The 16,966-nt window shown below is 42.9% G+C and overlaps 1 protein-coding gene across 4 annotated transcripts in view; it reads right to left on the bottom strand.

Annotated features, from left to right (window-relative positions):
- Positions 1-16,966, bottom strand: part of BCAR3 (BCAR3 adaptor protein, NSP family member) — a 98,547-nt gene that overhangs the window by 4,447 nt on the left and 77,134 nt on the right. For all 4 annotated transcript variants that reach the window (XM_006114151.5, XM_006114152.5, XM_006114150.5 and 1 more), the window contains 8 exons: positions 16,435-16,563; positions 14,621-15,063; positions 12,574-12,674; positions 11,048-11,694; positions 6,030-6,145; positions 4,079-4,250; positions 2,657-2,768; positions 483-695 (listed from right to left, as the gene is read on the bottom strand). In XM_006114151.5, coding sequence (XP_006114213.3) covers positions 483-695; positions 2,657-2,768; positions 4,079-4,250; positions 6,030-6,145; positions 11,048-11,694; positions 12,574-12,674; positions 14,621-15,063; positions 16,435-16,563 — 1,933 coding nt within the window. The remainder of the gene's footprint in view (positions 1-482; positions 696-2,656; positions 2,769-4,078; positions 4,251-6,029; positions 6,146-11,047; positions 11,695-12,573; positions 12,675-14,620; positions 15,064-16,434; positions 16,564-16,966) is intronic.

The raw sequence follows: 16,966 nt of genomic DNA on the forward strand, positions 1-16,966 counted from the left end.
GCAACTCCCAAGTACTACCATGAGTCACCTATGCCTTAATACGGACTCTGTGGCTCAAAAGCTTGTCTCCCCTGGTCCAGCAAATCCCATTGTTTGGACCAAGGAAGTCCAACCTGTAGATATTACAGATGCTGATCTGCTAACAAAAGTCAATAAGAATTAGTATAGGTTTAACAGGGAAATACTCCTTTTCATGCAGCATGCTGCCGAAAGTCCCACAGCAGAAGTAGCATCAAGCCCTCAGACTATCCCAGCTGAAAGGAGGAGTTAAAACAAAGACACATTTCTGCTTAATTTACATTTTAACTTCTCTGAAAAAGCCTATAGCATATTCTCTAAGTTATTTTAGTTACTAATGGGAACTGGGACTCTTGGGAGAATCTGCAGCATCTCTTCATTACTTTAACAGAACTCCTCACACATTCTGAGACTATTGTACTGGTGAGACCCACAGCAAGATGTGCTCCTGCCAGTGTCCCTACCTTCCAGTTTCCTTTCTGCCGTCATTCGGTACATGTCAGCATTTTGTGCTATAAAACGGGCTGTGGCTAAATGCTTGAGCATTATTTCACAGCTTTGGTCAGTGTACTCCCAGAGGTCCAGCCCATCAAAAATGACAAACTGTCGCTCCATCAAGGTAACCCAGGGCATCAGCAGGGGCACAGTTATGTTGTTTTGTGGAACACAGATGGTCTCTGGAAGAGATGCAAAAAACACAGCAATCTTAAATACTGCTCATTTACAAGCTATTGTACAGTATTCTTCCCTAATCCGGGGACAAATAGGATCTGTTTGGTGTATTTTCCCTTCCATAGTATGCTTCAGTAAGCCTTCAAATTAGCATCTTCACTATCGAGCTCCACCTCCCATCTTACATTTCATATACTGATAAATCTAGAATCTATTGCAAAACTGCATCTGGTGCAGAGCAAAAGATCCCATCCCATCCCATCTATGTCCTCTGCCAAAGCATTAAGGATTGAAGCCCAGATCTACACAGGGATTACATTAGGGCCATTTTAAGTCAAAATTTAGTTCTTCAAAACCCCATTCAACAGCCACCTTGTAAGATAAGTGCATAAATTCCTTATGTGCCTAAGTTTCTGCCATTAAAGTACACTACCTGTGGGCATGGTGAGCTACCTAAGTCTGAATGCCTGGCAGGATTAACGGACCACGTGTTCCCTGCCCCTGCTGGTCTCATCTGGAAGACCAAATCAGGAAGATGTTATCTGAGGCCACCTAAGAGCTCAGGCCCTGCACTAAATATAGGAGGAGAGTGGTTCTGCTATCACTATTAGCTCAGTGGTTGGAGTATTCACTCAGAAAATGAGACCCCTGGTTTCAGGCTATTGCGTATCTTTTTCTGCTTTTCTTCTGAAAGAGGCTTTTCCAAAATTTGGCGCGTCTCCATGGTGCCAAATTTCAGAAAAACCTTCTTTTTCAGTACATCCCTTATTCCTTGTAAAACGAGGTTTCCAGGGATGACAAAAGAGCACGTCCACTTTTCTGAAACTTTTTTTCAGAAAAGCAGATGCATTCCTTGGATGTGGCAGTGCTTTTCCGGGATACCTCTGGTGGCAGGTTATTGAAATGGTATCCCGGAAAAGCAGTCCAGATGTAGCCTCAGTCCCCCCCGCTTGGTGTGGATTTGAACCCTTATCTTCCACCTCTCAGGAAACGAAACTACTGGATATTCTGAGGTAGGGCTTTCTCTCTCTCTGGTGAAGCTGCTCCACTTTGTGTAAGTAATTAGTTAGTGACTCAGACACGTGTGAGACTACAGCGAGTGGCTTGGGCACTCACCCAGGATGTGAGAGACCCACCTTCAAACTCTGGTGAATCCCAAACAGACCAAACTCCATTTGAGAAGCACTTCCTGTGAATTACTCAGCTTAGGTGGCTCCCCAGGACTTTCGTGGATTAAGCACCAATTCTTCTCATGCATTTTATATTGAGCATGGGTGCCTAAGCTCAGGGCTGTGAATTCCAGGGGCAAGTTATTGAAATGTTGAGCCCTTTAAGGATCTAACACTCCACCTATGATCCCACTGACTTCAAATTGAAGCATTTCTGGGGACTAAAGCTCCCTGTCAAAGCCAAAGGGAGTTTCCCCTTCTCCCTCTCTCCTAAGCATGGGGAAAATCCAGCTCCTGCTCCTCTTGGAAGGGGGTGCAGCTGGCATTAGTCTGAAGGGGGAACAGCAGCAGCTGCACCTGGCTAACAGTTCATGGGTCTCTGAGCCTTTCCAAAAGTAGAAGCAGCAACAGCACCACAGCACTGATCTTGCAAGACCTGAAAAATTAGCTTAGGTGGGGGACCCCGCTCTCCACTCCTTTACTTCTCCATGAAGATTGGTCTCCCCTGTTATTTGCCTCTCACCTCCTGGATGCAGAGTGAGTAGAGGTATAATTACACTGCAATCAGAAATGTGACTAAGGCTCATGTAGACATACCTGAGTTAGCTTAGATCTAGCTAATTTGACTGGCAATAGCTTTGAAGCCAAGTGGAGAGGAGTAGCAAGTTAAAGGCTATTCAGATTGAAAAACCTGCCATTTGCAGTAAAAGACTTAGTCCAGTTCCCTTAATGAAAACAAATGTGTAACACTGGCCTTCACCGCAGTCCGTTTGCAATCCCACATGCTACAAACTCACCTCCTCCTTCCTGCAGAGCTTTACTGAATGGCTTCAGCTGCTTTTCATACATAATGGCGGTTTGGGTGTAATGGTGCCGTAAAGTGGTCCATGTTTGTTCTAACCGTGCGATCTGTTTGATGCAAAGAAGAGAGTCCTATTTTAATTTTGCAACAGTTCTTATGCAAAGCAACTATCCTGTTTCTGGCAGACAACAGAAGGTAAATTCATACTGGTCTGTATCGTATTATGACACCTACTCTTGTGTATTTTATGCAACAGTTTGCCTCTTGCATTGTATCCTGCCATTAATACCTACTTTGATAATACCACTGGTCTGCACTAGGCGTTTACACCAAATTTAGCTGCACATGGTTGATTTCCAAGATATCCTAGCATTTAGGCAGAATAATTGTATGTTCCCTGGGAAAGAGCCATAATTCTGTTTTGCTCCTCTGAAATGGCCCTTTATGGTCATGTAAGGCAAGTTTCAAACTAAACCCAGACACAACTAATGAATTCCTCTCACTCAAAAAATTAAAGCAGCATTCCTGATGCCACAACTGGCAATCTCTCTGGGCAACTACGGAATCACTCTCCTTGTGTAGTAGTAAACTTTTAGCCAACATTTAGCTGATGAGTCTCTGGTAAGTGATTTTAAAAGGGTTCTAAAGTTAATTTTAATGTTAGGGGAGAAAACGATAAATTGTTTTTTACTGGACTGAAAAAAAATTGCTGTACTATGTCTAATTTACACATAAGAAAAGCACATTTCCTTGTTTACAGACCAGCTAGTCTAAGTATTCTCTGTGTCTAAAGCTGTGATTCCAGGATTAAATATGGAAACTGTCTCCCAACTGGCATGACTGGAGAATTTTGTTTAGATAAATGTTACTAGCTGAATTCAGATAACATCCATTCTTATTCTACTTAGGGTTTTCCCTTTTTACTGCTGGTTGCTCAATAGTCTCTAATTATCACAGTGTTAATCTCAAAAGGTCATCTATACCCTGCAGGATCATTAAAAACGCTTTCACCTAAGAGCATAATAAAATACATTCAAAACAAGCAAATTTTTATAATTGCAAAAATAGTTGTTTTGTAATAAATTTTCTTTTTTAAAAAACATTAGTACACTTTAATAGCATTTAATAATACATTTCTTCTGTACTATTATACCAGCTTTGCATTACAATAAATAGACCCTTGTTCTACAAAGCAACAGTTTTCAGCTAGTTCTGGCATTGCAGGCAATGATTAAAAGTATTGTATATTCATAATGGCTAAAAATACTTTGGTTCTTATGACCATCTGTTTGCTTGGGGATGGGCCTTCTGTAAAGCACATCCCTGTAGTCTCCAAACACTTGTTTATGGGCTTTAAAATGTTGAAATCAGTTAACTAACAAACTCTTTGAATACCAGAAAGGGAACATTGCTTTACCTGTGGCATTTCAAGTGCTTTCATGACAGCAGAGAATGCGTATAAGTCCCCCAGGGAGTCTTTCAGTTCCACTGCTACCTGGATGATCCTGTTTAATGTTGCTGCCCTCTCTTCTAAGTTTCCTGTGCAGCCCAAAATATCCACAGCTATGCCTATTGCCATGGTGTTGTGTCTAGAGAGAAACAAGGCAGTGATGTCTCGATTAAACTGTTGAAGTAATAAGACGTGATCAAATAATACAGGCAGCACTTAGGCCTTAATGGCCCTAGGTAGGATTAAATGGATATTACTGACAATGCTGCTGTTACACAGAGCTCAGTGACAGCTGCACGCTTATGTGTTATACACCAACTATATCTTTGAGGCTTCAGGGTAACAGATCTGCCTTTATGTTACTGCACTTCTGGGATGGGGTCTCACTCCACACAGGATTGTAAGTAGGAAAGGTGGCCAGGTAGGCCAGTTAGCCATTTAGACTGCACCTGGAGGCATAGGTGACTGCTGGGGAGGGACACAAGGAGGCACTGGCCAGGTAACTGCCCTCCCACATGACTCCTCCCTTCACCACCCATAGCTTGGAGGATGGCTGTGGGGGGTGGGACCCCAGGACAACCCTCCCAACCCAGGCCCTGCCATTTTCTGTCCCTACTCCTCCTCTTTGCCCAAGTCCCTGCCCTTGTTCTGTCCTGTCACGCCCCCACTTCACCCTTTCTCCCAAGCGATGAGGCCTGGGGGCTAGCAGTGGACCTGACAGAGGCAGCTGCGGGGATTGGGTCCCTTGCACTCACCACCAGGAAGTGGAGTGACCCAGGCCTCTATTAGGGATGTTAAATATCGGTTAATTGAATAGTCGAGTAACCTCATGAATTCTTAGCGGTTAGTCGACTAACCGCCCAACTCCGAATACACTTTAAATGCAGAGCCACGGTGGGGGTAGGTCCCACACCCAGCGTGAGCCAGAACTGAGCCGGGCTCCTGACCAGCCTGCTAAAAAATGTACTGATTGGGGGTGGGGAGGGAAATGCGTGTCGTCTGTAGCATTAACCTACAAGCTTTTGCTTATCGGTTAATCAACTACACTATTACATCCCTAGTCCATGTTTCCTGTGAGTATGGGGAATGGTGATGTGGTTAGGAGCCCGGGGAGTGGAGCAGGCTGGAGCTGGGTCATTCCCGTTTCTGCTGCCAGCACATCTAGGGGCAGGCCCAACCTCTACTACAGACAACTGCCCCCCCTCCCCAGTCCTCCTTTGCCCACAGTGTCACCCCAAAGCACAGGGCCTGGGGCGATTACCTCAGACTGTCGCAATGGCTTGGGGTACTAAGTGACTCCCACACATGTTAACCCTGCCTGGAGGAGGAGTCAGGGAGCAGGGATTAATGGGAAGCAGCTCAGGTGGATGAGGCCTGTGTTAAGCCCAAGATCAGAGAGCAGCAAGGGGAAGTAGTCAGCAGTCACTGCCTGGGAGAAGGGAAGCGTGTTTGGGACAAAGAGATAGGGAGCCTGTAGTCACTGCCTGGGAGGAGAGAAAATTTGGGCTGGTAAACCCAAAGAAGGGGGAGAGCCAGAGAACTGGAGGGTGGGTGCGGGGAAAGAAAGCAACAAAGAACGGGATAGGGCAGACCTTGGCTACTGAAGAAATGGCCCTGGAGCTGGATGCTGGAGCACAGGGCAGGCCAAGGTTCCCCTCTCAGATTCAGACTCTTAACTACCTGTTTTTCCCCTCTAAGCACTCCCTTCAAGAAGTTGCCTGATGATCTCCAAGAGTCCTCGTAAGCACAGAGCTTAGTATCCCAATAAATTACCTCTCAGTGCTTTTCCACATCGTATACGAGAATACTGTAAAGTGTTTGTTGGGAAAGGAAGGTATTTCTGCCTGGAGATTTAAGACACACTGATGCTCCAGCCAAGTACCACAGGAGCGAAACACAATGTAACAGGACGGTATACCTTTCAATTATGTCCAAGCGCAGTTGGTGTCCATAGGGCAATGTAATGAATTCCAGCCCTGAGCTCACTCCCATGCTCCGCCTCAGCTCTTCAGAGACCTCCAGTATCCTAGCAACCTGTCAAGTCCAAAGGTTCACACACACTGATCCAGGAAGTTGACTTTTTAAGGAAGGAGGAGTTTGAGTCCTTCCTTGTGTTACTCTAATTCACTCTACAGCTAGAACACTAATATAAAGCTATTTGAAAATATCCCCATTAAACAGAAGCATGCAGAATACATCGCACACAAGGAGGTTTTTTTGCAGAACCTAGAAATTCTTTGCTTTAATGAGTCAAGTGTATGAAAACAAATAATTATGACCAAAACCAAGGACTAATTCTTTGATCTAGTTTTAAAAAGACAATGCCAGAAAACAAGCAGCATCAGAAGGAGATTTTCGTTTCAGCCAAGAGCACTGTAGGGCTATCAAACACACAACAGATCTGATCAAGCACTCTACTAAAAGCAGATCCCCATACACCCACGCACCCACTGAAGCATGGAGTGGTCTCATAGTTTGATCTTTGCTCTGACCCTAATGCATGATGCCCAAGATACTTAACCCCTTTGTCTCACTTTCCTCGTCTGTAAAATGGGGCTAATAATGTAAAAATGCTGCTTCTCCGCTCCCCAAGGCTGTTGTGAGGATACAGTCATGTACAAAAAGCGGGGAAAGGACAGTGTGAGTGCTCAGTGACCGACAGTAATTCATACAAAACCCCCTCTACTTTCCTTCCTTACTTCATTAGCCCTTGTTATTAAACACATGAAGATTATTTGCAATTTGTTTCATCTATACGAACTATTCATCTGTATTAATCTTAATAATGCTTCAGATAGTCTTTAAAGTGCTACCAGACTAACAAAACATGTAGATGTTATCATGAGCTTTCCTGGTTACAACCCACTTCTTCAGATGTCCAGTCATCTGAAGAAGTGGGCTGTGCCCACGAAAGCTCATGATACCATCTACATGTTTTGTTAGTCTATAACGTGCTACCAGACCATTTGTTGTTTTTTAAGTTTAATCTTAATAATGTTCATATTAGCTAATCAAATACTTATGGGTATGTCTTTAATGTTCATAGGCTGACAAATTTCTAATCTAATCTGCCTTCTTATCATCATAGCATCTAAATGCCAACCCCTGTATGCAGTCGGATTAAGGCAACATGGGGCCCGGCACACACAATGACACTAGTAACCCAGTGGCTTTGACCCCCTGGAATCTCCCCATCCCCTCCCAGAGAGGCAGTAGTAGTGTTAATCAGCTTGAGTGAATGGATCAGGCCTACTGCTCATCTCCTTATGCCATACACAGTCCCCTAGTGGACTGGAGTTAGTGGGTGCTTCCAGAATCGGTATGACTGAGGCAGTTTCTCCTCTCACAGCTATTGTGTCACACTATCTACAGAGAGGCAGATGTCACTCCCTCAGTTACATTAGCGTGTTAGAGTGGTCCTTCACAATTCTGAGGGCTACAGACTTCATTTTTTGCATGAAAGCTGAGATTCTGGTGTAATCAGACTTCAGAAGCTGAGGTCTTATACACAGATCTACAGTGTGCAGGCTTTAATCTGGCCCTGTTAGTATGCAAATCTGGTGTAATACTTCAGAATTCTGTGATACCGATTGTAGACAGCCAATTCCAAATGGCTGGCCATCATTCAGCCCCAGCACACAGGCAACAAACAGATTGTCACTGCAAGTGCATCAAAATTAGTCCAATGGTCACAGTAATTGGGAGAAAAGCAGGACAGAAAGAGAATCATAGGCACTCAAAAGGGCCACACTGAGTGAAGCACAATACAGCCATCAGAAAGAAGTGTCTCCAGCCACCTTTGTTAGAAGTCTTAATTTTCTATCATGGAAGCAGACTTCTTAATTAAGTTTGCTAGTTTAATTACATCAGCTATGATTTCTGACTAAATTAGAGTATATCTAAGGGAATTACTTCAATCCAGACACACTTTAGCAATTAGATTGAAAGCCATTCTTCTTGGCATGATGGTTTTAAGATTCCATTTTTTAAATCCTAATCTGCAGTAGAAGGAGAAAAAGTACCCGATTGGATTGCACAGCGCTTTGCAAAAATGAAGAAGAAAAAAAAACGTTTGAAAAGTGTTTTTATTAGCACTATTGATTTGTCAAAGAGGCTTAGAAAACATGACCAACAAGGAAAGGTTGAAAAATTGAAGGAGACCTGGAAAGTCTTCAAATATGATAAGGGCTGTTAGAAAGAAGACTATGAACAAATGTTCTCCATGTCCTCTGATTGTAGGACAAGAATTAATGGGCTTAAATGGCAGTAACTGAGATTCAGGTTAGATATTAGGAGACCCTTTCTAAATATAAGGATAGTTAAACTCTGGAATAGATTTCCAAAGGAGGTTGTAGAATCTATCACTGGAGATTTTTAAGAACAAATTGGACTAGCACTGTCAGACACGGTTGTTTAGTTCGTCCTGCCCGATGACTTCTCGAAAACCCTTCTTATCATATACTTCTATGACAGTAAGGTAGCCAAATTCTGGCATTTCTTCTGGAAGGGTGGTGCAGAGGTGGAGTTGTTGTGTGGAGGTTCCCTGAGTCCCTGTGTATGAGGGACAGATGGGGGTCAGAACGGCCCAGGAAAGGCTAGGGAGCACATTCAGAAGCAGCTACTGCCACAGTAAGAAGCAGTATATGCTACTTCAGCATCTACTGTGCATGCCAGTAAGTGGGTAGAGTGGGTGCACTCACCACTCTCCTCCACACCTGGCTACTCATACTCCCTTGGAGTTTTGGAGTGACTAATTAGCATGCTAGCATTGAGGGAGTACTACCATAGCATTTTGTTGTGGAAACTGACACAACCGGATTCTTTCTACCTTGCAGTGTAAAATCCATGTCAGGGAGGCTCACTTGTCATTACTCACTACACCTGCTGCACCATTTCTTCATTTTTATGGCCGACAGTAGTAATAAGTCCTATTCGCCAACCTGACTCCTAAACGAAACTTGGAGAAACTGGGCGCTTCTCTGTGTAAATTATTAGAAACCACTGAGGAGTCGGGGGAAGCCCCTGCTAGATCACTGAGTAGGGGACTTGCCAGGCCCCTGGACGGGGGAGGGGCGGCTCCACACTCCTGGAAGGGATGAAGTCTCAAGCAAAAGGAGTGGAGCTGAAGGCAGCCATCCATGCCCCTATGCCCCATAACCTTTCCCTGGCAGCCCTCAGAGCCGCCTGGAGTGCTCTGTATGGAGCACCAGTGGCAATTTTAAGGGCCAGTGGCTCCCAGCTGCTGCTACTGCTACTGCCTAGAGCCCATAGTCCTTTTGAATAACCGGGCCCCAGAGCAATTGTCCCTTTTGCCTCCTCTTCCCTGTCAGTAGCCTCCTGAGCACCCAAATTTTTTTTATAAACTGCCTCTCTTCTAAGCCTCATGCTCAAGGAGTAGCAGAGGAGACAAATGCTGTATCCTTATGAGGCAAGTTTTATATTAAACAGTGGAGAGAGGAGTTTGAGTTATAGCAACACAATGATATTCACGGCATTATCCATATTTGCTTCAGATGGAGCCATTACCCCTCTCTGGATACTGGGCAGGTAACATAAGTTTCTTTAATGCAATTGGAAACGATCACTTTTCACTAATATAGTTCCCAACCAACTGGTGCACTGATTTCACCTCACGTGTGTGCGCAAATAAGCCATTGGGAAATCACTACAATACACCACCCCTTTGGCCTCTAGCGCCTTTTAAAACAAGCCTTGATTATGTTTTACAGGGAAGCCTGCCTAACAAGAGGCAGAAGGGCTGAAAAGGTCTTTCCATTGTTTCTGCATGGAGCTGGCTGGTGCTACCACTATTTAGAATCAATCAACAGCCATTCAATTCCAATGACTATAGAACAGATTGTCTAGAGTGTTTAATGGAGTGGAATGGAGCTGGTGGTCATAAAAAGGAAATGCTATTTGAAACTTTGTGTAGATCTTGTATTTTGAAGCATACGCATCACAATTATGACATCCCCCAACTTCCGTGGATTTCATTAGACACAGTGCTACTGATTTCAATGGAAACTGGGTGCCTAAATTTTTGAGGATCTGGAACCAGATTCACACAGGAGTGACAGACATGCCATGCTTTCTCCAGATGCTGTGTCTGAAAAGAATACAGCAATCACAACCATCCGCTTCAAATGACTTAAAATTCAAATGGGTTTCACCTTCCCTTTCAGTACAATTGTTACCTTCTAAAAAGGGCTGTTTGTACTTGAATCAGCAACATGGAAAACAGAAAAGAGAAATTCATCACATGAACAAAACCTGCCTCCTTGTAAAATATCTGTGCACTGCTGAGGCTTGCTAAGTATACAACTAGAGGGTACAAATGGCATGTGAGGGCAAAACTGCAGCCACCTTCTACTACCTCTCATCCCGTCAATGCCCAAAGATCCACACAAGAGTTACAAGAGCAGTATTCAGACAGGACGCTAACACAGATTGTATTCTATTCAGGTCCTTATCTCATGCCCCTCATTTTGGTATTTGCATGCCTTCCGGTAACATGAGCAGTATGCAGCGTACTCTCTCTCTCCCTTTCTCTCTCTGATATGGAATTCATTCCCTCAGAATAAATATAATTTTCCCTAATTTCAATTTCATGATTCAGCATTTCTGCAATAAATAAATGTACAACAAACACAGAGGACATCAAATTTGTGTGTTAAAAACATTAGGGACAACTCAGAGGGATTTCTGATCCAGAGACAAAATTGTAACTTTTTTCCAATCCTACCCCTTCATAAGGCCTCGCAAATCTCCTAAGTAAATATATTTATATATATTAATATATATTGTCTCAATTCTCTCATTTAATTCTTTCAAATCCCTTTTTTTAAAAATCTTCATCTGGCAGGGTATCCAGTGACATGCAGAAAAATTATTTCCCTTTCCAATTATTAAAAACCAAATAATAATAAAAAAAATTACCTTGCAGTCCATTCTAAGCATATGCTGGGCAATAATTTTTGGATTACTGTTGGTGAATAGCTCCTTAACTTTTTTTAACATAGGTGTTTCCAGTGGCTTGTTTTCAGGAGGAAGAAGTTTGGATTCAAAATCATTTGGTTTAAAACTAGATTCTGTCTCAAGAACAGGTGCCACAAACACGCAGGCCTCTTCAGCCATTTCAGTCCGGAGTGCTAATGGATCCATTGAGCTCAATAAGGCATCATCCTCATGGATCAGATAACTTTCTTCAGAGTTCCTGAATGATAGCAATCCATTCTCTTTAGCTATCAGATGTTCCACATAACTGCTCTTCTGAGACAGAGGTTGCTGTGTTGCTCCACAGTCTATGGAAGTGGCAGGGTTTAATTCACAGTAGTGCGCCTCTGAACTGTGCCAAGCTAAAGGAGACTGAGGTTGCCTCAGAAAGGGCACTTTGTTGGGTTTAGGTGGAGGCTTGGGACAGAGCTGACTGTCTGATCCTCTAAGAGCTTCTCCTACTGGCAACTCAGAGGCAACCCTCTGACCTACAGTGGGGCTTAGAGTGGGTTCACTGCCTGTTCTAAACGTGGGGGAATTCGAACGTGGATTTGTATCTACTTCAGGTAACTGAAATGGATGCCTCAAACCTGTAAGTGAAAACAGAATAATTTTTTTATGATGTAACAATGGCATCTAAGGCAAAACTACATATAATCCTGAGCTATACTCTACAGTTCTTTTTTGTTGCTGTTATTTACTGTGGTGAGAAGGGTGTTTCAGATCATGTAACTTCTTCATTTTGTCAAACACTGTTTAAAACGTAAAAAGATGAGCTTTCCACCTATTTGCATCTTCTCCCCCCACCCAAAAAAAAGCCCAAAGAGCCCTGCGCTAACTCGCACAATAACCCACAATACACAGAGGCTGGACAGTCAGAGCTGGAAAGTCTTGGGTTGGAACAGGAGTGAGTTTGTAACTTGATCTTCTAGATAAAAATGGAATCTTATAGCTGTACCACACAACAGCTATGAGTCATTTTTAAGAATGACAAGTTTTGAAATAAAAGAAAAACTTCTTTAAAGTAGAGTCTAGGCTTGTAGTGAAGTATGAGAGGAATGAACAGCAGGGTTTCTAATCCTATATCTCTTTTAAAAAACCAAACCAAAACAGTTAACTCAAATCTAAGGGAACGTGTGTGCACTGTAATATTTACACAGAAAGGCCCCATCCTGCAGTTATCACACAGCCAAACATCCCAGTGGGTTGGCTGCAGGATTCTTCCTTGTTTGACTGATAGGGGGAACCCTTACAATTTTCCCCTCGGGGCTCCATTATGGACTACTGAACAGTCATCAGATGCTAACTGTATGTCATACTCTAAAACCCGAGACGCTGAATTTCACATGAGCTCCAATCTCTGAAAATCTCTACCATGTTACAACGTAACCTGAAGTCAGGAGAGCAGGTTGACTGCTTGCTAGCATGCATCTTGTAAGGAGTTTTTAGAAATCTGTCTACTGACATACCTGCTGGCAGGTAGCTTTCTGACTGATGAGTCTTTAGATGGAATCTTTTCTCCTGGACATGATCCAAACTAGCTGGCTGGCTACCACTTTTTTCTTTATTTCTGAGAGGGGGAAAAGCCAATACAACAATGTATTATTAAAGTGCAGTAGGACTCTTGTATAGGGCCAGTCTTTAGTTGTGCCAGAACTCAGGGGAGTTCTAAGCTTCTCACTTACAGTGGTTCAAAGGGGCCAGTGTGGGCAAAGATCTGGCTCTCCACATTCAGTGCTGAGTTATTGCTTTGTGCAACAAGGCAATAGATCTATAATCATACAATAAAATTAATGCTATTATAGGTTTGCAGACTTTTGCATGCTGGGCCCCCCTACAGGACACCTCTCACTCCCAGTCCTGTTGAAGCAGAGGTCAGTTTTGGGAATTCTTTTCCCTCCTAGCTATCAAGAAAAGGAGCGAGATTGTGTCCACTGGTTAGGTGTGTGTCACAACCCTCAGGTTAAGAACCCATTCTCTAGTGATACCGAGACCACAGTGGTTCAGGAGCCAAACCATCAAATCAACATTACCCAAAAGAGCCACAGTAGTGTGACTTCATTGTTTCATTTACTAGACTACCAACTATTCAGATTTAAATAGTATGGTGAGGGAAATATTTAGTTTATTCTCACACACTACTAAATCACACACTATTTTAATATTACGTGCTGCAAACAGCTGCAGGAGACACATTAAAGAGTCTCTTGACAGTGGTGATTTTCATTCCAAGTATCACTGTGCTAACAGAAAACAAAGCTGCCCTTCTATTTCTGCCCTGATTCACTCACAGGAGAGTAAATAAGGACACGCTTTGGTTTATGCTCCCAGGAAAATCAGATACCGGATAGTTATTTACAGGCTTTGGATGAATGACTTGCTCAGCCAACATACATTTTTCATGAAAGGCATTAACAGTGTCTACCAACTACATTTCTAAGTACAAGAACAGATCTCGTTAGCAGCCCAGACCTGACTGATGCACAGACACATCTCTGCATCCACTAACTTCACTATGACTCTTCATGGGCTCTCCTCCCCAAGTCCCATTCAAGTCATGTTGGCTTCCTACAGCCATACTGGTCCAGCTGTACAGATCCGATTTTAGGATCCAGGCCAGAATCTCAGACAACGATTTGGAATTTTTGTAGTCAGAAGGCACTTTGATGTCCTTTTTTGTTGGAATGCTAAGACTTTTTTCAATCTAACAACTGTACTGGGCATTAATGAAGAACTATAATCCACTGACTGTCTCCTTCCAGTCCACTGGCTTTATTAGCACATTGTATTTTAATCCAATCACGTTCTCTTTTTTTAAACTACCTTAATCCGTTTGTGGCATTTCCCTCACAGCAACAGAAGATAAAGGGCTCACCTTGAGAGTAACAAACCTTTTATTTACTTATCCTTCAATTTATATTTAGTATTTTTATTATTTTTTAAGCTACTGCACCAGCTGCACAATTACTGTACTTGCCCAACCTGTGTCTGATCTCACTCTGCTGTGACACCACTGACTTCAGTGGAGATGCTCCTGATTCACATCAGCGTGAGTGAAGGGAGAACCAGCACTGCTCAGCCCAAACGCCATCTCACTGAGGAAATGGATTTCACAGCAAAAACCCTACATCGTGTTTTTTCCAAAGATATTTTAGAGTTGATTATTTTCAGAATCCAATTACAAAATCCAAATACATCTAGTTTGTTAGAATATCTGTACATTATGAGCTTGATGCCATTTCAAATGGCATCAGTAATGTCTGTGGTTTACATTAATATAAATGACAGAGTGACTGTAAAGGTCCTCACTACAGCTGTTCGTCCTCTCAGGCCTGAGCCAAAGTTCATGTGGGAATCTTTTCACTGAGCTTTGGAACAGGTCCTTAAAATGAGTTACTAGATGAGACTGTGAGGCCTGATCCTTTCCCCATGAAAATAAAGGGCAAAACTGCCACTAACTTCAAAGAGAACAGGATTGGATCCTTTAAGGATGATGGTGGAACATGAGAAAAATACCTTAAAAGATTTCCTCTGGTTAAGCTGTGTTCCTGGGGCTGCACGCTGCATATACTGAGGCTCAGTCTTCTTGCAATCTCTGTTTTGCCTTCAGTGATATTGCATTCTCTTTGTCGAACGGGAGACACACCGTACTTTTCCTCTAGACACCTCAGTGGCACAGTCCTGTTGATAGGCTGAAAAATAATGGCTCCACTCTGCTTTGATACTGGCCTGCGGTTCCCCACGTAACATCTCACGAGTCCAGGGATGCTGTCGAAACTTTCAAGTTCAAACTGATACTGAACACGGCAATAGGCTTCATTGAGTCTGAGGATTGTTCGGTTGATTTTGAAATGTTGAGAGATGTTTTTCCATTGACAGGTAAGAACAAAGTTTCCAGGACTGGAGAGAGAGTCCCTAATCAGGAAATCTCCATCTCTCTGAACTAGGCTTTCTGCCACCTTAGAGAGAAAATATACAAATCAACAAAAACAAAACAAAAATCCACAATCAGAATCAGAAGGTGAATACTCAGTCCTAGCCAATATCTCATCAGCAGAGTCCTGGAATTTCATCGTAAATGGAGCGCCCAATTCAGGCTGCTCTGCGAGTACAGGTTTAAAACCAGAAAATCCAGGATGGAGGAAAAGCATGAGGCAGAATGTTGCTCTCTCATGCTGGATCCTTCTAAAATCCAGAACCAATCCTCAGACTTCCTACAATAGGAATTGGGGAGGATCCTCTAGGACAGGGCTAGAGAGTGGGGTCTACATATTCATATGCATGCATCCCCAATTTGTTAAAATAAATTAATCAGGGAAAGGAAATGAACTGGGACAACTGGTGTCTTCAGGAGGAAGGAATGCAAGGGGATACGTGGGGACACCCTATTTAGCAATTAAAAATTTTGGGAGGAGCATAGGAGGCAGCACACCTACCAAGTACTACCACTAGTCACCTATGGAAATGAAGTTACTCAGAAAACTAGGGCACATAACACAACTTTGTTAATGTATGTCCACCATTTTAAAGACCATTACTGTAGGCAACCAGACTTTGCCTTTGAGTTATCACATCCAGTTACTTTAAGCGAGACAAAGAGCTATTTTTAAAATGGGTTTCATGCACACATTCCTCTTTGTTTTGCAGTATGGACATCAAAGTGGAAAAACTCTGTTTCTTTCTGAACCAAGCTGGCCCTTTTCATTTGACAAACATTAATTCATTCTTTTTCAAACCACAAAGCTGCCTTCTTTTGGCTACTCTGCCTGATTTCAGCATCTGCTGATGGCAGCAGGAAAGCACTTAAGTGCAAGTACAGTGTTTGCCAGATGCATATTGATAACGACCCAGAAGGGGGAGCTCACGACGTTTATGGTGCAGAAGACCAAAATAAAGAGAGCGCCACATCAAATAGCATTTATTATTACTACTACTAGTAATAATATTTGAATGCTGTTGTATAATTTCAAAAATAGGAAACGTAGAAGACAGGAACATTTTTTAATTTTGAATAATCATACTGATCTAAAATTAAGCCAGCAGGTAAACATCAGGGGACAGAGTGCAGCTCTTCACTGGATAATTTTCTTGTGTGCTAAAGTGTAAGAAACATTGGATTTCTTACCTATTTCTTCCCTCGGTCTCATCTCTCACTAAGGATTATTAAGTAACCAATATCAGAGCCAGCTTTGCTCTCCTGGGAAGGCAGTCAGGTTCTATTGACTGGTGAGCTCATGCAGAATGGGTACGTAACACTGACGTGTGGACCTGTATCTGTACATGGAAACCCACAGCTTTGCCTATGAAGGGAAGACCCAGGTGAGACATACCTGCCGAGGAATGCGGCCATGGTACCAAGCATGGCTACGTAAGTCTTCACTACTTAACTGTAGCTCTTCCTCTAACTCCTTCTTCAGTTTTTCCGGGGTGCTGTCCATAACCTGCCTCTCTTTAGAAAACTGCAATAAAGATTAAAAGGTTTGATTGTGCCAGGTTTAGTGATTAACATTTTATATGACACAAAACTTTCACCCTATGCGTCACACACTCTGCAATAGCTTCTGGAAGACGGGTGCTATATTTAAAAAGCTGACCTGCCTTTGATCTCGCTAACCTGTATTTGCAAAAACTAGTGTCAGGTGAGAAGGTGCGTGATGACGACACTCTGTACTCAGTGCATAAAAAATGTCACATCTGTGCATCAAGAGATAACATGCACCTGCTCAGCCACTTCAGCAGTTGCATCTTCCTGGTAAGAATTACATGTTCAATAAGCAGCAGAGATGGACAACCCCTCTCCAACTTTGCAGTTTAATTCAGATCTGAACTCTGCTCTTTCGTCCCATGCTAAGAAAGAATTTC

Source organism: Pelodiscus sinensis, chromosome 9 (assembly GCF_052426305.1).
Source record: "Pelodiscus sinensis isolate ZL-2025 chromosome 9, ASM5242630v1, whole genome shotgun sequence".
Lineage (NCBI taxonomy): Eukaryota > Metazoa > Chordata > Testudines > Trionychidae > Pelodiscus > Pelodiscus sinensis.